General features: G+C 48.5%; 9 protein-coding genes across 9 annotated transcripts; 7 read left to right on the top strand and 2 right to left on the bottom strand.

Moving 5' to 3' along the window:
- Positions 1-3,593: 3,593 nt before the first annotated feature.
- LOC126580888 (survival motor neuron protein) lies at positions 3,594-5,023 on the top strand. The gene is made up of 2 exons (XM_050244210.1): positions 3,594-3,721; positions 3,784-5,023. The coding sequence occupies exons 1-2, from the start codon at positions 3,698-3,700 to the stop codon at positions 4,735-4,737; spliced, it is 978 nt and encodes a 325-aa protein (XP_050100167.1). The 5' UTR covers positions 3,594-3,697; the 3' UTR covers positions 4,738-5,023.
- Positions 5,024-5,115: 92 nt separating this feature from the next.
- On the bottom strand, positions 5,116-6,778 carry LOC126580887 (katanin p60 ATPase-containing subunit A-like 2). Its single transcript, XM_050244209.1, has 2 exons — positions 6,652-6,778; positions 5,116-6,590 (listed from the first exon to the last, which is right to left on the bottom strand). Exons 1-2 carry the CDS (start codon positions 6,661-6,663, stop codon positions 5,169-5,171), a joined length of 1,434 nt encoding a protein of 477 aa, XP_050100166.1. The 5' UTR covers positions 6,664-6,778; the 3' UTR covers positions 5,116-5,168.
- Positions 6,779-7,479: 701 nt separating this feature from the next.
- LOC126572675 (putative serine protease K12H4.7) lies at positions 7,480-9,119 on the top strand. Its single transcript, XM_050232182.1, has 3 exons — positions 7,480-7,892; positions 7,958-8,428; positions 8,501-9,119. Exons 1-3 carry the CDS (start codon positions 7,480-7,482, stop codon positions 9,117-9,119), a joined length of 1,503 nt encoding a protein of 500 aa, XP_050088139.1.
- A 95-nt stretch (positions 9,120-9,214) lies between these two features.
- Positions 9,215-10,722, bottom strand: LOC126569515 (thymus-specific serine protease-like). The gene is made up of 2 exons (XM_050226665.1): positions 10,376-10,722; positions 9,215-10,298 (listed from the first exon to the last, which is right to left on the bottom strand). Exons 1-2 carry the CDS (start codon positions 10,720-10,722, stop codon positions 9,215-9,217), a joined length of 1,431 nt encoding a protein of 476 aa, XP_050082622.1.
- A 1,157-nt stretch (positions 10,723-11,879) lies between these two features.
- Positions 11,880-13,488, top strand: LOC126570819 (putative serine protease K12H4.7). The gene is made up of 2 exons (XM_050228848.1): positions 11,880-12,316; positions 12,386-13,488. The coding sequence occupies exons 1-2, from the start codon at positions 11,880-11,882 to the stop codon at positions 13,470-13,472; spliced, it is 1,524 nt and encodes a 507-aa protein (XP_050084805.1). The 3' UTR covers positions 13,473-13,488.
- A 238-nt stretch (positions 13,489-13,726) lies between these two features.
- Positions 13,727-15,228, top strand: LOC126570820 (uncharacterized). The gene is made up of 2 exons (XM_050228849.1): positions 13,727-13,866; positions 13,932-15,228. The coding sequence occupies exons 1-2, from the start codon at positions 13,850-13,852 to the stop codon at positions 14,953-14,955; spliced, it is 1,041 nt and encodes a 346-aa protein (XP_050084806.1). The 5' UTR covers positions 13,727-13,849; the 3' UTR covers positions 14,956-15,228.
- A 715-nt stretch (positions 15,229-15,943) lies between these two features.
- On the top strand, positions 15,944-17,705 carry LOC126570821 (uncharacterized). Its single transcript, XM_050228850.1, has 2 exons — positions 15,944-16,054; positions 16,120-17,705. The coding sequence occupies exons 1-2, from the start codon at positions 16,038-16,040 to the stop codon at positions 17,141-17,143; spliced, it is 1,041 nt and encodes a 346-aa protein (XP_050084807.1). The 5' UTR covers positions 15,944-16,037; the 3' UTR covers positions 17,144-17,705.
- Positions 17,706-17,924: 219 nt separating this feature from the next.
- On the top strand, positions 17,925-19,197 carry LOC126581124 (uncharacterized). The gene is made up of 2 exons (XM_050244589.1): positions 17,925-18,056; positions 18,121-19,197. The coding sequence occupies exons 1-2, from the start codon at positions 18,040-18,042 to the stop codon at positions 19,166-19,168; spliced, it is 1,065 nt and encodes a 354-aa protein (XP_050100546.1). The 5' UTR covers positions 17,925-18,039; the 3' UTR covers positions 19,169-19,197.
- A 314-nt stretch (positions 19,198-19,511) lies between these two features.
- On the top strand, positions 19,512-20,851 carry LOC126581123 (uncharacterized). Its single transcript, XM_050244588.1, has 2 exons — positions 19,512-19,662; positions 19,727-20,851. Exons 1-2 carry the CDS (start codon positions 19,646-19,648, stop codon positions 20,772-20,774), a joined length of 1,065 nt encoding a protein of 354 aa, XP_050100545.1. The 5' UTR covers positions 19,512-19,645; the 3' UTR covers positions 20,775-20,851.
- The last annotated feature ends 85 nt before the right edge of the window (positions 20,852-20,936 follow it).

Raw genomic sequence — 20,936 nt, 5'->3', positions numbered from 1 at the left:
GCGATGGCGCGCCCTAAAACACCATCCATTTCGGGGGGCCGCCCCGTTCGGATGTAGTTTAAAAAGTGAATCCATAATTGGTTCAAAACGCACTTCCTCCTGAGCCACTTCCACCTACAGCGACGTCGCCGTCGTCGTCGTCGTTGAGGTGATCGAAGGTGGAGGTAGGATTATTGTGGATTGGTGGTTGCTCCCCGCGGCGTGGGAAGAAGAGGGGGAATTGGGCGGAAAACACCATCATCATCATCTCATCAATCACAACGCGGCCGCAAACACATCCACACATGGTGAGGGTGCGCGTTGGGCCCCAAAAATTGCTCCCCATTCGCGACCATTCCGTCGAAAATCGAAAGGAAATGAACTGCCACCAAACCCACCATCATCAATGGGCGACGGACGGCATGGAATTCACTTTTCTTTGCCCACCCACCCGGCCACCCATCCGGCCGGCCGGTGTTGGAGGAAATTGTTGGAAAAACGGAGAAAAACTTCGCTAATGGAAAGGCAAATCGGTCGGGTATCGGGTGGGTCACGCGTTACGCGGCGTTCCAATTGTGTTCGATCACCACCGGAAAATGGTCGGAATTGGATGCTGGATTTGGTTGTTTTTTTTTTTTTGCACACACGAAAGAAAAAAAAAACCTCGGTGGCTCCCGACCTCACCACTATAGGCCGCTCGTCAGATTGAATAATGGCCACCACTAAGATCGAGCGCAGCCTCTTGTCTGTTCAGTAATAGTTGGTTTCAGCGTGTGTGCGTCGCGTGCGTATGCTGATGACGAAGAACAGCAGAACGATGACACCACGGGCCACCGAATTGGTGCTAATCAATCTCGTCTGGATATCAGTTAACCAGCTCACCGATGGCGCTGCAAACAAACGTGAGAACTACGGAAGCACGGAACTATAGCACCAGGAATCTCAACACTGGATCAACACTCTTTTTTGGGAATTTCCGCAACAACTCAAAGTAACGCGCGATGATCGCTCGTGGCCGTAAAACTCGCGCATCTACCTGAAGAGTCCTTGATCGATAAATTATCACATACACAATCGCGCATTTTACACCCACGCACGCACACTCACTTGTAGGCGGATAGCACCTTGCGCAATGCAAAAGGACGATAACCGAACAGGTCAGCAACACCAGCATCAGCAGCAGCAGACGGATGGACTCGGACGCAGGTTGGCTGGCTGGCTCGAGACACCTCGCGCACACCGCGGTACCATCCGCTGGGAACAGCTGTCGGACGGAAAATGGCCGGACCACGGACCGCGGACCAGCTGGATGCGCGCTGCCGCCGATCTCTCGAGCACCTCGCGTACGATCGGCTTTCCACCACTCCGTCCACGTCCTCGGCGCGAACGAAACAGAGCGATCCACCTGTTTGTGTTACTCTTTCGCGCGTTTGTCTGGGAGGTGTACAGAGAGAAAGAGAGAGAGAGAGAGAAACAGAGAGAAAGAGAGTACCGTTGCGAGGCAACGATCCAAAACCAAAGCATTCTACATACACATCGTCCGCCATGTGTGAGGCGCCACTTTGGCTCGAACAAATGGTAGCCCACGGCGATACCCCGACTGGGATCTAATGTGTCGTAGAATTGACAGCGTGCCCGTGTGATCGTATCACACCAAAGACACGATCAAGAACGAATCTGGTAGTAATTTGCGAATTATTGTGATTCCTTCCCTCCTGCCGTTAGCTGCTACCGTTTGGCTGCAGCTGCTCGGTGTGGGATCACTTTTGCTTTTTCTCACAAAAAAAAAACCAAGGGCACCTCCTGAGGACCCTGTGGTGGTGCAGCTTCGCTATCGAATTACAAACCTTCTTCTCACGATCATTTTACGGCAGGCGGGCGCCCAGCGCTCGGACGCACGGCCACACCATTCCATTCGTCCATTCCAGCTCGACGATGATTCGTAAGAATGTTTCCAGCTGCTTGAGTTCTGCGCTTAAGAGCAATGCCGGTACGCCGTCGCCCGTAAGAGAAGATGGACCTCGGGTTCGGTGCGGTTCAAGTGGTTAATGGAAGAGTAAAAATTAGGAAATGAAGTCCAATAAAAGGGGGGGGGGGGGGCGGGGAGGTTGAACTCTTCTCTCCGGATTTTTCTAGTTGAGCAAGACAAACACTTAATCCGTTCCGTTAACGACACGTTTGGCGATCCCGAGTTTTATTTTTATTAATTACCTGAACATAAACTTCGTCCCAAATCAGTTAGATCAATTCAATCGGAATACATTTCATTATTCCCCAGGTTGAGTGATTGGGGCACTGATAGCGAAGCCCAAAAGTAGAACGTGAAGACCTCGCCCAGATCGTATCGGTGGGGCTTCGGTGGAAAACACTGCCACGGGAGCGTGATCCGGCATTTTTTTCTTCAATCACTGGCTCGCCCCTTGTCACCGTAGCTCTGTTATGTGATTATGCGCCACAGAGTGATATCTCTGATTGTGCATCTGGATCTGTTGATGGAGAGTGTGGCTTTTAATTGCCGTTGCCGGGGTGGCGGTGGCTGGGAAGCGAAAAGGAAAACGGTCCTCCACTGGTAAGTTGAGACCGAAGGAAAAAAGATGTTCTCACTCAGAACCCCCGGCGGGGCACCGCACGCAGCAGAATGTTTGCGGGCTACTCATCATCATCGGCATCATCAACATTACTTCATTGCATGTTCATCGCCTTGCTTATGAGATGTATACACACGTTGTTCGTTGTGGAACCGGAACGGAGGCAACATCAAGGGAAAAACGACGAATAAACCGGTGCATCACCGCGGGTTGGTCACACCGTTAGCACCGGTGGTGTGTTGTGTTTGTTGCGTTCCAGTTCTCGGTGCATGCCACTAGCATAATGTTAATTAATGGAAGACAATAAGATCTCCAGTCGTATTAGCATGGCGCAGAGTGAGCATGGAATGTGTGTCACGAGTGTTCTTCCGCAGCATGTACGTAACATTCCGCGGGTGGTGTTGCTGACATTTTTTGTTGCTAATTTAAAGTCTAGATCTGACCCGTCTAGCCTGAATGCTTTATGTAGATTCTTAAATAGGATGTTATGTTTGAATCTATGGCCGTTCTCGATGCTGCAACCCGAGGAACTTCTTTATCTATTTTATTCGTCGTAAAATAAATAGCTATGCTGTCCACCGCTAGTGAAGCTCCTAATTTCATCCTGCGTCATTCCCTCTGCTCCCGTTTGCTGCGTGCCTGTTCTGTTTTGGTGGATAATTTTCACCAAACACGTGGAAAACTGATTTCAAAAATTAAACTAGCGAGATTTTTAAACTCTAGATTTCATGCAAGTTTTTGCACACAATTTTGCCCGCGTATCTGTCAACGGTCGAATTTCAATCGGTCGAAAATTCAAACGGTCGAAATCGGTCGAAATCGCAGGCAAAAAGTATTTAGGTAGCAGGTGAAGTCATCAAAACTAATTCCTGCATGTAAAAGACGCAATATCTATCCAAAATCATGAGAAAACTTTGGAAAACCAGCGGAAAATCATCGTTTAAAGGCTGCTGGAATTTCAATCCGGGCTGGTAAACGATTTGACATCCCTCTTTACGTTTACGTTTCGTGTGGACCAGCCTTAAGGTCTTGTGTTTTTCTTGCGATTTTCCTCAGCTTTTAGCCGAAGTATTATTTTTTTAATTTCCCGATTTCCCGACTTCCTTAAAGATTCGATAGTCATCACTGCCATGAGTACGAGTGATAAAAAATCGGTAACTATTCCCTCGATTTGTTGTAGCAGCTTTGGTGGTAACATTTTCTCCACGGATTTCAGCCAACGGCGGCGAGCGGAACAGATGATATCCTGGAACCGAGCACCGTTTCGATGGTGGCCTCCTCGAGCCGGGACGATATCTGGGACGATACGATCATCATCAAAAAGTACGACGCTTCGCTGGCCCTGATCAAGGAGGAAGTAGCGAAGCGGCTAGCGATGAAGACGAACCGGAAAGTGATTCACGAGTCCGCGCTGACCGCGGCCGGCAGCCGGAAAACCCCGAAAAAGGAAACCGACGAATCGATGGTAGATGGTGGCAGCGGAGGCGGCGTTGGTGGTGCGGTTTCGCCGGGTCAGGACGAACGGAGTGCCATGGAGGTATCGGAGCAGGAACTGGTGAATGGTGGGCGCGCAGAAACGTTCGAAATTGGAGATTATGTACGGGCCACGTACGACGACGGGATCGATTATGAGGCCAAAATAATCGGATTCGGTACGCACGGAGATTGCCTGATACGGTACGTGGGCTACAACAACGAACAAACGGTACTGCTGGAGGAACTGGTGCCCTCGTGGGGTCGTAAAGCGCGAAGACAGCAACGTGCGGAAGCGGCCGAAGCGGAAGCAGCCGCCGCCGATTCCCAGCTCGATGGCAGTGACGATGAGCAGCAACGGTTCACGAAGCAGGCCAGCAAGATCGAACTGAACTTCGGGCCACACTTTAGCCGGCCACAGGTGGGTCATGCTGGCGCTGGAAGGGCAGGAATCGGTCGATACGGAATGAGCGGAGGTATACCGGGTGGCTCGACAGCGTACATGATCCCGCCGCCGCCACCCATGCCACCGATGCTGGAGGATGCAGATGATGTGGAGTCCGAGAATCTTTCCGCCATGCTTATGTCCTGGTACATGAGCGGGTACTATACGGGGCTTTATCATGGCCAGCGGATGTCCCAGCAGCAACAGCAACAACAGCAAACACAACATCAGAAGCGAGCCAGACAATCGTAATAGCTGTCGCTCGGATTGTGCCCTAGATTTAAGGAAACTATTTTACGCAAAGCATCATCGGATCACTCATGGGGTCACCAGTGGATCTAAAGTATTTGGTTAACTCATTGCAAAGATAGCCAAACGGAGCTGGAAGGTGATGGAAGGTGGTTCACGTTCTCGATGGAGCTCGGTGGCTGTTGCTGGGCCACAAACGCTCGCTGTTGATATCTATAAGCTTATCTTAAAATAGTTTGCATGGTTCATGATTTGATTTTCGATGATAATATAATAATGATCAAAGAAATCTCTGCTGCTATTCACAGTTTAATTAGAATAAATTCCTTCCTCCTGTTTCAGTTTCGATTGAAATTCGGCGTCAAACAGTCAACTGCGGTCTGTTTCCAAGGACACCAGGCATTTATTTGTGCTTCGAGCGAGCGAATTGTTCCTCAGTCAATTAGCTGTGTACCGTAACGCTGGCTCCAGTCACGGTGTTTCTGTGCCAATTCCGCACACCCGGGCCGCAGCTGTTCGAATGCTCTCCGTAGCATCGGGAACTGTAGGGCATCTGGATCGATTTTGGCGCATTTGCTCGTCTCACCCATCTTCTCCCTCAACAGCATCATCGAGGCTTCCTTGCAGGCTAACCGTACCTCGTCACCGGTCCAGTTCTCCGAGAGCGAAACGATCTGCTGCATCTCCTGTTCTGTCCACGATCGAACGGCCGGAAGTAGATGCTCGATCAACTCCTTGCGTCCATCGGCCGTTGGTAGATCGACGAGTATCTTACGCTCGAAGCGTCGCAGAAATGCTGGATCAATTTCCCACGGCAGGTTGGTGCTGGCCAGAAGAAAGACACGCTCCCTTTCACCCCCATTCCCCGCTCCTGTTGAGGGACCATTGCCATCGCCTCCCTCGAGCCCATCGATGAGTGCGAGAAACTCATTCTTGAATCGTTTCGATGCCTCATGCTCACGGATCGTGTCACGGCGCGATGCCAAACTGTCGAACTCATCGATGAAGATGATGGACGGTGCGTAGAACTTGGCCACCTCGTACAGCACCCGGATAAGCTTCTCCGATTCGCCGCGCCACTTCGAAATCAGTGTGCTGGCGCTGGTGCTGAAAAAGGTGACTGATTCACGCGTCTCGGAGCAGAGTGTACGAGCGAGAAGGGTTTTACCGGTGCCGGGGGCACCGTGCAGCAGCACACAGCGCCATGGTTGCGCGAGGCCTACGAACAGTTCCGGATGCTCCAGCGGGGCAATGACACTCTCTTTCAGCACCTGAATAGGCCCTTCGAGGCCTTTAACTTGGTGCCAGCGTTGGCGCAGGTCCTTTCGGATTAGATCGCGGCAAACTTCTTCGGCCAGATCCTTCCACTCGCTGGTGAAATGGTCTTGGAGCCGTACCAGAAGCTTCGGATTGGCTGCCGGCACTAGAGGACCTTCTGATACGGGTCCAACCTGCTCAGAAACCATACCGGCTGTGATCCGAAGTGATGGAAGTTCCTCACCTGCTCCCAGTGCTAGGAGAGATTCCTTGCCCTCGGACTTTCCACCATTTGCAGGTGGTTTACGACGAGCACCGGAGTACTTTCGTTGAACAGCTCCAGCTCCAGGCGGCAGTAAACCCATCGTTTCGGTGCGCTTAACGATCCGTGGCTGTTTGCCAAACTTTAGCAGAAAATAGCTACAAAAGTCCTGGTAGATGGTATCCAGATCGATATTGTCGCACACCTCAAACTCAGAAGTTAGCTGCGTTTCGTCGACCAGTGCCTGGCGTGTTTGGTGCAGTCCCATGGTGGTAAGATAGTTGGCGACCAGGTACAGGATGTTACGGCGCCGCTCGTAGATACTGCGACGATCTTGCTGCGTAAACGGAAGAACACGTTAACAAATGCTTTCACTAAAACTATTCTCCCTGCGATACCTCAAACGACATGATGGTCTCTTGCTGAAGGGAGTTGGTAACGAGAATTTCTCTTCCGCTGCTAACAACTGACGCCCGGAACTAAACCTGGAATGTAATCGAAACGGCTCGATACCAATTGGGAGCCGTATCGGTTTCTATAACACCTCGCTGCCGGCATGGCTACCTTGTTTGCAGGCGCTTAGCAACGGTCGCTGTAACCGGCGTTCCCGCGTGTGCAGTGCGTAGGTCGCGTTTGGGCAAAGTAGGCGCCCACGTTTTAAGGTCATTAATCAGAATATCAAGGCGACGCGGATTTCGATTGCCAGCAGGATTTCAATATCGATTAAGCGACAAAGCGGCGACATTGAAGTTGGTAGCACCAAAAGAAATGCCCAAAGTGAAAACTAAATGCTACTATCCTTTTATGTTGGGTTATTAAACAGATAATAGTTTTTGATCATATAAAATTGAGAGGTTTTCCATTTTCTTACTATCTGTTTGTTTGCCAGATTGCCGCTAATAAGAATGCCGCACAGAAACTTTGTTGCAACGTGAAAAGACAACAGGAAGAATGATTGTTTTTTTACTTTGGAGAAATCATAATCAGGGTCTCCTGATATTTAGCGGTAACCTTACTAGAGCTTCTCCTATTTACTGCCATCCAATAACCCCAATGTCGTTGTAAAAGACTTCCCAGATACGGGTTGCGGAGTGTGGCAGCAATTACTAGTATCAGCAGTTGATAAGTGTTTGATATGCTCTGTACGCAACGTCTTCAGCGTATAAATGGTTGTAAACTATCCGACACATGTTAGTATCGATTTATTCAATGTACGAAACGGAACAATGCGACTGTTAAGTGTTCTATTGCGACTGTTGCTTGTCAGCTGCACAAGCACATTCGGTGCAACGCTACCACAACCATTCTCCATGGATTCATGGTTACTGAACGGACAGAATGCGCCTCCACCAACCATTGGCAATATCCCATTCAGTGCGGAAAACATCACGGAGGAGTTTTTCGTGACTTCAGTGGATCACTTCAACCATCAAAATCGAGACACCTGGAGCAACCGGTATCTGTCGCTGATAGATCACTTCGAACCGACGGGACCGATTTTGATTTTCCTCGCTGGTAGTAACCCGGTTAATGCGATGCTAATTGACGAGACAACACTCATCAACGAGATGGCTCGCGAGCTCGGTGGTGCCCTGTTTGCCTTCGAGACACGCTTCTATGGAGAGAGTCTACCGACAGCGTAAGTTCAGCATGTCAGTAGGATTATCGTGTTCCCGCTTTGCTTGCACGTTTTCCTTACCTTAGTGACTTGAGCGTCGAGAGTTTGCGGCTCCTAAGCACGGAACAAATCCTCGCGGATTTGGCGGACTTTGTGCTTCATCTGCGTCGCTCCGTGATTGGTAATCCATTCGCGCATGTCCTGGTAGCTGGTACAGGACTCGGTGGCGGATTAGCAACATGGTTCCGTGTACGCTACCCACACCTGTCTGATGCTGCGTGGTCATCCAGTGGCTATCAGAACGCGATCTACGATTTCCAGGAGTTTTCGCCCGGTTGGGCTGAGACGGCGATCCAACTCGGTGGACCGGAGTGTTACAATAGCATCTTCGTGGCGTTTCACGTGGCGCAGAACCTCATTGAGGCTGGATTCGAAAAGCTAATGTACGAAATGTTCAACATCTGCGAGCCAATCGACGCGGAGGATCGGCACGATGTGTCTTACTTTTTTAGCGTCCTAATGACCTCGATCGAGGTGTACACGCTGCGAAATGGAAAGTAAGTGTATTATCGCAGAACGTGTTCATGTTGGGGGGTTTAATTCTATATCCAGTGCTATCCTTTTTACAGCATTCAGGAATTTGAAAGGGTTTGCGGTTATATAACGGACGGTGGATTTGGTACACCACTGGAAGCACTCGCTGATTGGTTCAACAAGCGATTCGAGGAGGATTATGGTTGCATCATCGTAGATCTACACACGTACGCTGACCTCTTCCGGACGTCGGATCCGAACGATGAAGTGAATGCTTCCGGTGCTCGCCAGTTCCTCTACCAGCAGTGTACCGAGTATGGATGGTTTTTCACCACTGACTCCGATCGTCAACCGTTTGGTGAGCGTGTTCAGATGGAGCTGTACTACGAGATGTGTCGGCGCATATTTGGCGAGTGGATAACGACCGAGTCGATGTACCGTGGAGTGGTACGAACGAACGATCAATTCGGTGGTAGCTCGCCGGTCGTTCAGCAGGTACACTTCACAAACGGTGCCCTGGATCCTTGGCGTTATGCGAGTGTGCTTTCCCCCCTGAACTCGTACGCATTGGCCGACGTGATTCCTTGGCAGCTGGCTGGAGCCGATTTGAGGGCTACCTCCGTGGAAACCGATTCCCAGGAGTTATTAGAAGTGAAAGCTCGATTGAAGGAGCTCCTGGGGAGCTATCTGTTTCCGGTTAATCCTAGAAATTAAGTGACATCTGGATGAAACCCGAGTGATTGTTATTTTTTGATATTGTTTATTGCTTGCTGCTTAATAAATCAAATGCTTAACGCTTTTGGCTGCCCCTACACTTCCTGTTTGATTGGCTCAAAGTCCCCAAAAATCCACGAGTCAATAAGGTTTCTGGTACGCTCCTTGGCCGCAATCAGCTCCTCCGTATCATACTGGTAATCGATCGACTCCAGATCGGGTGACACGAACTTGTGCGGGATGAGCGTGGCCGGTGCCTTCGGGTTCAGATCTTCCACCAAGCTACCGACACGGTACGGATCGACTCCACCGTTGGTAAAATGTGCCCGTTCGATGGCAGGCTGCCGGCCACCAAACCGTGCATTCGTCGAGCGAATCTGCCGCATAATGACATCCTCGGTAAGCCACTCGCCGAAGGCACGCTGGCAAACTGCGACGAAGAACGATGTACCGATCTGGTTCCCAAACGGTTGCTCCTCGGAATGGGCCGTGGTCGGGAAGAAACCTTCCTCCGTACACTGCAGATACAGCCGCTGGCGATGTCCGGCCTGCAGATTGGCGGTATTAAAGTCCGTCTCGACGAACCTTTGCATGTAGCGATCGAAGTTCAGGTGAACGCACTGCTCGTACTGATGCTCCCGGGCGAACCAATCAATCAACGCATTCAGGCTGCTGTCCCGTTCCTCCTCCAGCTCGCCACACATCTCCTTGATCGAGTTTGTGTTGCGCAGATGCAGCATCTCGAACTCGATGTCATCGCGCAGACCGAGCAAGAATGCGGTCACGTCCAGTTCCGAATCGGTGTCCAGTGGGTCGCACAGGTGAAACTCTTCCGAAAGCAGATCACTGAAGCCAAGATTGGCCAAATTCTGTGCCACACGGAAACCGGTCCAGATCGTGCTGTAGCAAGCATCGCTACCGTACTCCCGGATGCTCTCACCGAGCGCCTCATTGTAGCCGGAGAAGGCGAAATCGGCCTCAATCGCGCCGCTAGACACCCAAACACCGTCCGCCAGATGTGGGTACTTCTGACGGAACCAGGTTGCCAGGGCACCACCATACCCGGTACCCATCAGTATCACCTTGCTATTCGGCTGCTTGAGGTAGGTAATCCACTCGGCCAGATCAGCCAACGCTTGGTCCGCATTGAGGAAGTCCATGTTTTCCGTCGAAGCATCCCTGGAATGCGAATGAGAGCACACCGTTAGAACATTCGGATCACTAGTAGAATGTATAGGGAATGCGGGGGCCCTTACTCAACGGGCAAACTGGAGCCGAAGTAGCGCAGCTCGTTGGCAAACAGATAAGCACCCTCCAAGTAGGCAATGTCGTGGAATAGTCCTTCCGTGAGATAGCGCGTCTGGACTGCCTGTGTTCCACCGACTATGATCAGCATTGGTCCGCGTGCGTACGCAAACTCATCGTTGATGTAGTATCGCATTTCGAACGTATCCTGGTTCCGGGGATTAAAGTGATCGACACGCGTTTCAAACCAGGCCTCACGCACGAACCTGGCCTGGCCACCGGTGCCATCGACATCCTGTGCACCATGTCCTAGCGTAGCTACTAGGGCCACAAGCACTGTCACGAGTACCAACTTCATTGCACACTACGACTAGAGACACTAGATCTTACTACCTCGGTTATGGTTGCCAATCAATCAATCACCTGACCAGTAGCTGGTGATCCCGTTTTTATACATTTTTTCCTGGCAGCTGATTAGCAACCCCTCGCGGGGGGGAACTGATATACCCCATTCGGCGATAATCCGGTAGCCATATCTTGGATTTCTTTTTTTTTAGTTCTTCCCAATCGCATATAACAGCGACGCAGTGGTAGCTGGAACTTCTCACGCCTGTTATTGGCGATAGGAAGTGCACCAGCTAGGCCATTAAGATCGCGTTCGCTAGCTTCAACACGCGTGTTCGTGAAAGTTCCGTTGACCATTAATCCGTCGACAGAGCGTAAGTTCCGGACCCCCTTATGCTGGCTAGGCCGCAGATAACTTGGACCATTATCGTCGCTTCAATCCGCTCGCCATTTAGGCTGTTTATCGGGGAATTAACTCAATTTACCGGCCTTTATCAGCGTCCCAGAGAGAGAGATTGCGCAATTGTTTAAAGCAGGAGTGATAACGGTCTACGTCTACGTTCGGTGCCAATAAACTCTGTGGCAGCACGACATTATTTACTTCACAGGCGATTGCTTCCTACTTATGAGATACGATTTGATTGAGAGTAGAATTGACCTTCAAACTCTCTCATTCAAGGCACGGTTGGTTAGGTTAGGTTAGGTTTAGGATTAACATTTTTTAATCAAGTCAAACTAAGTACTGTTTGCAAGATATAGAAAATTGATTATGATGTAGAAATGTGTATCTGTGCCTCTCCAATTAAAATAACGCTACCCCAGTCGCGCCGACCGGAAGAAAGATAAGCGTCAATCGACCCTGATAAACGATGGTATTAAACCAATGCAGACGCTGTCTGGATTTCGCCCAAAGTACCCTAGCAGTGGATTTGTCTGGAATTGTCACAATCACTCTCATTCAATGTCCTCCATGTTCCTGGACATCTTCTTTGATCAACTGACCGCTTGGGACGCCGCAGGGCAATAAAAAATTATGACCCCCAATCCAGCTAGGAGATAGCCAATTCCATTGACCGCTCGATATAAATTCCGACACTTCCGACTGGCGGTGGGTTCCGACAAACGTTAAATACCGGCTCGCCACGCTAGCAGCCGGCAGTAGTTGTGAAAATGAAGGTCTCGAAGGTTTTCAGTCCAGCAGTGTTGCTGGTGACACTAATCGTCTGTGGAGCTAGTGGTCGGAATGCTCCAGGGTCGCTCGACTCAAAGAACGTACGCCTTCTGAAGGATCTGCAACGGCATCTAGCGCAGCCAGTCATACCGGACACGTACCAGGGATCGGCGGGTAATCCGCGGTTAACCGGAGCCCGTTTCCGCACTCGAGTTGATCATTTCGATCCTCAGAATCGGGATACGTTCGAGTTTAGTTATTTTTCCAACGATGAGCTTTACGAGCCCGGTGGACCGATCTACATCTTTGTCGGTGGCAATTTCCAACTGACGACGTATTACATCGAGCACGGGCTACTGTACGATACGGCAGCCCGCGACCATGCCTGGCTGTTCACCAACGAGCACCGATACTACGGTACCAGCACGCCTGTTCAGTGAGTAGCGAATGACGAGCCAGCTGATGAGCTACACGACTAATGCTCCTGTTTCTCTCGTGTCTGTAGAGACTATTCGACGGAAAACTTGCGCTTCCTGCACACCGAGCAGGCGTTGACGGATCTGATCGAATGGATCGATCATCTGCGCAACGAGGTCGTTGGTGATCCGAACGCGAAAGTCATCCTGATGGGTGTGGGTTACGCCGGAGCGCTAGCAACCTGGGCCCGTCAGCGCTTCCCGAACATTGTGGACGGTGCGTGGGGTTCCGGGGCCACCGTGTTGGCCAGTTTCGATTTCCAGGAGCATGCGAACGATGTCGGATCCATCATTCGCCGGTTCGGTGGTGATGAGTGCTACAACACGCTGTGGGTTGCGTTCCGCACGGCACAGAATCTGATCGACAGTGAACGGGATGAGACGGTTACAACGCTGCTCAACACCTGCGAACCGATCGACTCCAGTAATCTGCTCGACGTGGAAACACTCTTCTACCATCTGAAGCTGGCCATACAGGAGGCCGTGTTCCAGGGTTATAACACGACCCGGATCGAGCAACTGTGCGGCAGTTTGATCAACTCGAGCGAACCGACGGCGCTCAGTGCGTTGGCCACTTGGCTCGATGTCTACTACGCCAATCTACCCTGCAATCCGTTCGATTTCGATGCCAATATGGAGGCGGCGCTGGTGCTGAATCCGGGTGCACCGGAGAACGTGATACTTGGCCTACGCCAAACGCAGTACCAGGCGTGTACGGAGTTTGGCTGGTTCCGGACGACCGACGATGATGACCAACCGTTCGGAAGCCGCGTCACAATGCACTTCTTCCTCGAGGCATGCCGAGCCCTGTTCGGTGGCTGGGTAACCGATGCCGTCATCTACGATGGCGTTCGCTTGACGAACATACACTACGGCGGCCAGGATCCACGCTCGACCAACGTGCTGTTCACTAACAGCGAGCTCGACCCGAACCGCCTAGTGTCCATCACGAGCTACATCAACCCGCTGAGTTATGCTTACGTCGTGCCGAACGAGTTCATCTCGTCGGAAATCTATTCCATCGACGAACAGGACTCGCAGGAGCTGGTCACGGTCAAGCGCAGTATTCAACAGTACTTTACGCTGTGGTTGGGTGGTGGTGTGACTCCCGTGTAGGGTGGCTCGTTGCGGAACAAATGTAAAAATCGCAATAAACACTTACACAGACGCAGAAGATCGACCGAAGTTTTGCTTCTACTGATACACCGCTGAGACGCCGCTCCGTTAACCCACTGGGGATGTTTTAGTTTCGGGGACATGGGGTCATGATAGGGAGTAGCGATAGCGGCCAGCGTTTGGCTCATGATCGCCGCTCTCTAGCTGATTTCAGTGTTTGTCGCGAGCATTGCGTATGGACAGATGTGTACTCTGCGAGTTGTTCGCAGCATCGTCGACTCTTATCAGTTTTTCGTTGAGCCAAACGTTCATATGAACATCGTTATTTGAACAGTGAGGATCATATTTAGCATCATTTTGATACCCCTTTCGGCATCATGGCAGCCAGCGCTAGGTAAGTAAATTTGCATTACGTTTGTACTTGTCTTACTAGGTCTAACACCTGGTCTCTCTATGCAGCGCTTCCTTGCTCCTGATTTCCGTTCTTCTGATTCCGCTTACCTCCGGTGTCCATGTGTACGATTGCGAACCGGGCACGGAACCAACCCTGTGCATCGTCAACAACCTGGTGTACACTACGGGCCAGGATCCACTGCCGCAACTGAATCGATCGGACACTGTGAATCGTATTCAGCTGACCTACGAACGCTTTTACTATACACGGAAGCCCATGGTAAGCGTGTACGATGCGGTGCTTCATGAGACTGTACTGCGTAGTCCACCGAACGTTGCTGTGATCAACTGCCATCTGCAGACGCTGGTGATGCCGCGTGAGCTCGAAGTCGGAGATTTTTTAAACAACGTTATCAAAGTGGTTGAAACAAATCCAGCGCAATCATACAATATACGTTATCTGGACCTCTCGCACAATAGTTTGGAGGATTTAAGGAATCTGTCCGTACTAGTGAACCTGCAGACACTGAAGCTTGACGGTAATCAAATTGCCGAGATCACGGCGGAAACGTTTGTTAAAATGAGCAACCTTTCGATACTGACCCTGGGCTACAACCAAATTGTAAAGATCGATCTGAAGGTGCTACCAAAAAGCTTAACCACGCTCTCACTGATAAGAAACGAGCTAACGGAGATCGATTTCGCGTCCGTTTCCTTTACCAACATGCGTGAGGTGAATTTTGAGAGCAACAAATTGAAAACCCTTGATGTGGCCAGCATGATGAGAGCATGTCCCGCGTTGCAACTACTTCCGATCGAGTACAATCCAATACCGAGGGATGAAGCACAACGTATTATCACGGAACTAGATCGACACAATGTGACTTACTATATCAATGGTGATAAGACCAGTGATTCTGATACCTCCTGCGACTCAGACGAGTATGAGATCGATGGTGTTTGTTTCAATACATCGGTGCTGGGCTCAAGAACCTTCTTGAAAGCGATCGTGCTCATCCTCGTCGGCATAGTGCTATTCGGTGTGTTTGGGTTGAGCGCACGATGGATATGGCACGAGATGAGGTATTGATGAGGTGGTATCTAACCCTTACAAAATGTTTTGGAATTGCAGTAACTCTATACTGAATGCACTAACAACTAATGGAAAGGAACCACCATTACCCTACCATTTTGCAAGGCTTTCTGGCGACACAGATTCAAAAGGATTAACGTTACTGTTTCGATAAAAAGGTGTTAAATTGCTGTGAAATGCTTATTAAAATGCAATAATGGGTGTCCTGGAATGTGTGGAAATTCATATGATATGTTACTTTAAGAAGCATAAAATGGTTTTCTACTTATTGTCAATCTCATTTGACAAAATTGACAAAGAAAAGAGTTTTCAAAGAGATCTAGACAGCTGAGCATCACTACATGATCTGAATATTGCATAGTAGCTTTTATTTATTCATTTGGCATCTGTGAGTATTTAAATCAAATGTCTTCCTTTTACTGAGGAAATTTACTGAAAATCCTGAAAGTGCCCATCCAAAATCGCTGGATATTTGCTACGGAGCGGAAGCTGATCACATAATGCCATTGAAAACTGTTCTTAAATAGAGAAAAGCTATAATTGAACGATCTACATTCACTTAACGTTTACTGGACTCATAGCGCCTCAACCAACATTAATCTTTTCCGAAATCTGTTGGAGTTACAATCAGGACTCGGAAGCCATGATTAAGCCCAATATTCTATATTACTTCAGGCGGTGGTTGGGTGATGGAGTGACTACCTTGTAGAATGGTTTAATGCTCAGAGGTGATGGACACCAAAATAAAGACCAATACAGATGCAAAATGTCTATATAATCTACGCTTTTTCGATTACCAGACACCGCTTCATTAACCAAATGGGAATGTCTTTGTTTGAGTTTGCTTCAGATGAAATAATAACGATAGGAACCAGCGATAGCGGCCAGACCTTGGTCATGATCGATGCTCTCGACCTGCTTTGAATATACTTGTCGTAAGCATTGCGTATGCAGAAATGTATGACCATTGTCTTATTCGTTGCATGGCCGATTGACTCTTATCAGTGTTTCGTTGAGCCAACCGTTCATATGACCATCGTCCTTTGACCAGTGAGGATCATATTTAGCATCATTGCACCATGGCAGCCAGCGCTAGGTAAATAAATTTGCATTACGTTTGTACTTGTCTTACTAGGTCTAACACCTGCTCTCTCTATGCAGCGATTCCTATCTCCTGTTCTGCGTTCTCCTGATTCCGCTTACCTCCGGTGTCCATGTGTACGATTGCGAACCGGGCACGGAACCAACCCTATGCATCGTCCACAACCTAGCATACACTCCAGGACAGGATCCGTTGCCGCAACTGAATCGATCGGACACTGTGAATCGTATTCAGCTGAACTACGAACGCTATTACTATCGACGGAAGGCCCTGGTAAGCGTGTACGATGCGGTGCTACATAAAACAGTACTCGGTAGTCCACCAAACACCGTTGTTATCAACTGTGATCTGCACACACTGGTAATGCCGCGTGACCTTGAAGTGGGCGACTTCTTAAACAACGTTATCAAAGTGGTGGAAACAGATCCAGCGCAAACGTACAATATACGCTATCTCGACCTTTCGCACAATATTTTGAGGGATTTGAAGAACCTGTCCGTACTAGTGAACCTGCAGACACTGAAGCTGGAGCGCAATGAAATTGTGGAGATTAAGCCAGAAACGTTTGCTAAGATGAACAATCTCTCGATACTGACTCTTGGAGTTAATCATATTGTAATGATTGATCTGAAGGTGCTGCCAAAAAGCTTAGCCTCGCTCTCCCTGAAACGAAACAGTCTGTCGGAGATCAATTTCGCGTCCGTTTCCTTCACCAACATGCGTGAGATGTATCTTGAGAGCAATCGCCTGACAGAGCTAGATGTGGCTGCCATGTTGCGAGCATGTCCTGTGCTGCAACTACTGCTGATCGAGCACAATCCAATGCCGAGGGATGAAGCACAACGAATTATCATGGAACTAGATGGACACAATGTGACCTATTACATCAATATTGGCAAGGCCAATGATTCGGATAGCTCCTGCGACTCGAACGAGTATCAGAACGATCGAGTTTGTTTCAGCACGTCGGTCCTGGGCTCAAGAACCTTCTTGAAAGCGATCGTGCTCATCATCGTTAGCATAGTACTATGCGGTGTGTTTGGGTTGAGCGCACGCTGGATATGGTACCAGATGCGGTATTAATGAGGCAGCATGTAACCCTTACATGCATTCGCAATACGTGTTTTTTAACATATAAAATGACAGAAGAGCCGTATGATTGTCGCAATACGTGTTATGTAGTTTGATTCTTCGAATAAATATATTTTAAACGCTTTCGAAATGCTTTAATTAAACACTGAAAGCAATAACTACCAATGGAAAGCAGCGTCATCGTGCTGCATTGCATTATTAATAAAATTCTGACGACAGTTTCGAAGGTATACAAATGACTTTTTTGATTAAGAAAAAGTGTTCAGTTGCTGTGAAAAATTTCCAGATTAGCCCCAGATTAGAATAGTTTCGAATCTCGGAAACAGAGCATACAATAATCCAAATAATCAGTCCAAGCTATTCCTGGTTACTGAAAAGGAATGTTCGAACGACCTAGAATCACTCATCGTAGTCTAGAGAATAGCATCTCAATCAACACTCCTTTTCTCGACAATCTATAGGACTTTCGAGCATGATTCGAACGAACTGGCCACGAATCATGGCTTCAATATTATGCTATAGAATACCCAGCTAAGGTGGAAATAAAAAAAAAATTCAATACAGACGTAGAAAAACGATAGAAGCTTTGCTTTTACTGTTACAAGTCCCCGATCCATTAACCCATTAAAACTGTCTTGTTTTGAATTTGCTTCAGATGTGTTTCATAACGATGATAGAAACTAGCAATAGTGGGCTGAGCGCGCTCATGATCGCCGCTCTCGAGCTGATTTAAACGATTTCCGCGAACGTCCAACACGCAGAGCTGTGTAACCTTCAAACAAGTTCTTTCCATCGTCAGTTGAGTCTTATCAGTATTTTGTTGAGCAAACCGCGCAGATGAACATCATCATTTGACTAGTGAGGATCATAGTTAGCACATTTGCATCATGGCATACAGTTTTAGGTAAATTAATTGTATCATCCCTTCATTTATTTTATTTGGAATGACACCTGACATTTCTATGCAGCGCATCATTATCCTTGCTCTGCGTTCTTCTGATTCCGATTGTTTCTGGTGGCCATGTGTATCAGTGCTCACCGGGCACTGAACCGAACCTGTGCATCGTTAACAGTCTAGCATACACTCCGGGCCAGGTTCCGTTACCCCAAGTGAATCGATCGGAAACAGTGAACCGTATCCTTCTGCGCTGCAGCCGTTATTACTACTATACTGCTTGGTATTCCCTTTTCGGAAAAGACCGGTTGAGTGTGTACGATGCGGTGCTACACAGCAACGTGCTCCGTAGTCCGCGCTCCACCACTGTGATCAACTGCCATATGCGCACTCTAGTGATGCCACCTGACCTCGAAGTCGGAAACTTCTTTAATAATATTGTCAGTGTGGTGGAAACGGATCCGGCGCAATCATACAACATACGCTATCTGGACCTCTCGCACAACAGTTTGGAGGATTTAAGGAATCTATCGGTACTAATGAACCTTCAAACACTGAAGCTGGAGGGCAATGAAATAGTCGAGATTAAGCCCGAAACGTTCGCTAAGATGAACAACCTTTCGGTACTAAGCGTTGGATATAACCGTATTAAGAAGATTGACCTGAAGATGCTACCAAAAAGCTTAACCACGCTCTCACTGATAAGAAATAGTCTGACGGAGATCGATTTCGCGTCCGTTTCCTTCCCCGCGATGCGTGAGGTGAATCTTGAGAGCAATCGATTGAAAGCCCTTGATGTGACCAGTGTGATGCGAGCATGTCCTGTGCTGCAACTACTGCTGATCGAGCACAATCCAATGCCGAGGGGTGAAGCACATCGAACGGTAAAGGAACTGATTCGACATAATGTGACCTATTACAACGAGGGCGACAAGACCAGTGGTTCGGATAGCTCCTGCGACTCAAATGACTACGAAATCGATCGAGCGTGTTTCTTCGAGTTGAAGACCGAGGGCTCAGGCTCCTTCTTGAAAGCGTTCGTGCTCATTCTCTTGAGTCTATTCTTGTTCGGTGTGTTTGGGTTGAGCGCACGCTGGATATGGTATGAGATGCGGTATTGATGAGACATCAACAAACCCTTTCTGAATGCTTTGGAATTGAATTTAACGGAATACTAAAAACACCAACTAGCAATAGAAAGCATCGTCATCATGCTATTCCATATTAAATTAATTTCGGACGACACAGCTTCAACAGGATAACGATTATTTTTGTCATGCAAAAAGTTTTCATGACCTGTGCAATATTTGTTGAAGTGTAATAGTTGTTGTCCTCGATTTTATAGAAATGCATATGATTGCTTCAAATGTGTTTCATAACGCTGATAGAAACTAGCAATAGTGGGCTGAGCTAGCTCATGATCGCCACTCCCGAGCTGATTTAAACGATTTCCGCGAACGTCCAACACGCAGAGCTGTGTAACCTTCAAACAAGTCCGTTTCATCGTCAGTTGAGTCTTATCAGTATTTTGTTTAGCAAACCGCTCAGATGAACATCATCATTTGACTAGTGAGGATCATAGTTAGCACATTTGCATCATGGCATACAGTTTTAGGTAAATTAATTGTATTACGCCTCCATTTATTTTACTTCACCTGATGATTGTCCTCTCTATACAGCGCGTCATTGCTCCTGTTCGGCGTGCTGTTGAATCCGATTGTTTCTGCTGTTCAAGTGTTCCAGTGCTCACCGGGCACTGAACCGAACCTGTGCATCGTTAACAGTCTGGTGTACACTCCGGGCCAGGTTCCGTTACCCCAAGTGAATCGATCGGATACTGTGGATCATATCCACCTGCGCTGCAGCCGTTATTACTACTACACTCCTTGGTATTACCTTTCCGGAAAAGACTTGCTGAAAGTGTACGATGCGGTGCTACACAGCAACGTGCTCCGTAGTCCGCGCTCCACCACTGTGATCAACTGCCATATGCGCACTCTAGTGATGCCACCTGACCTCGAAGTCGGAAACTTCTTTAATAATATTGTCAGTGTGGTGGAAACGGATCCGGCGCAATCATACAACATACGCTATCTGGACCTCTCGCACAACCATTTAGAAGATTTGAAGAACCTGTCTGTTCTAGTGAACCTTCAAACACTGAAGCTGGAGGGCAATGAAATATTCGAGATTAAGCCCGAAACGTTTGCTAAGATGAACAACCTCTCGGTACTGATCCTTGGATACAACCACATTGTAAAGATCGATCTGAAGGTGCTACCAAAAAGCTTAACCACGCTCTCACTGATAAGAAACGAGCTAACGGAGATCGATTTCGCGTCTGTTTCCTTCCCCGCGTTGCGTGAGGTGAATCTTGAGAGCAATCGATTGAAAGCCCTTGATGTGGCCAGTGTGATGCGAGCATGTCCCGCGCTGCAACTACTTCCGATCGAGTACAATCCCATGCCGAGGGGTGAAGCACAACGAACGATAAAGGAACTGATTCGACATAATGTGACCTATTACGACGATGGCGACAAGGTCAGTGGTTCGAATAGCTCCTGCGACTCGTACGAGTTTCAGATCGTTCAAGCGTGTTTCTTGGACTCTGAGACCGAGAGCTCAGGCTCCTTCTTGAAAGCGTTCGTGCTCATTCTCTTGAGTCTATTCTTGTTCGGTGTGTTTGGGTTGAGCGCCCGCTGGATATGGCACGAGATGCGGTATTGAGTGGGTGTAAATCCTTTCAGTAAACGTTGTATAGCATGATTCTACGAATAAATATTATCTTTATGCTATGAAACCGTTTAAACTTAAAACCGAGAAAGCTGTTGAGCAATGAAACGCAACACTAAGATCGCAATTTTTTCGTAAAAAAATATAAAAAGATTG

Source organism: Anopheles aquasalis, chromosome 2 (genome assembly GCF_943734665.1).
Source record: "Anopheles aquasalis chromosome 2, idAnoAquaMG_Q_19, whole genome shotgun sequence".
NCBI lineage: Eukaryota > Metazoa > Arthropoda > Insecta > Diptera > Culicidae > Anopheles > Anopheles aquasalis.
This window is presented reverse-complemented; position numbering and strand designations above follow the sequence as displayed.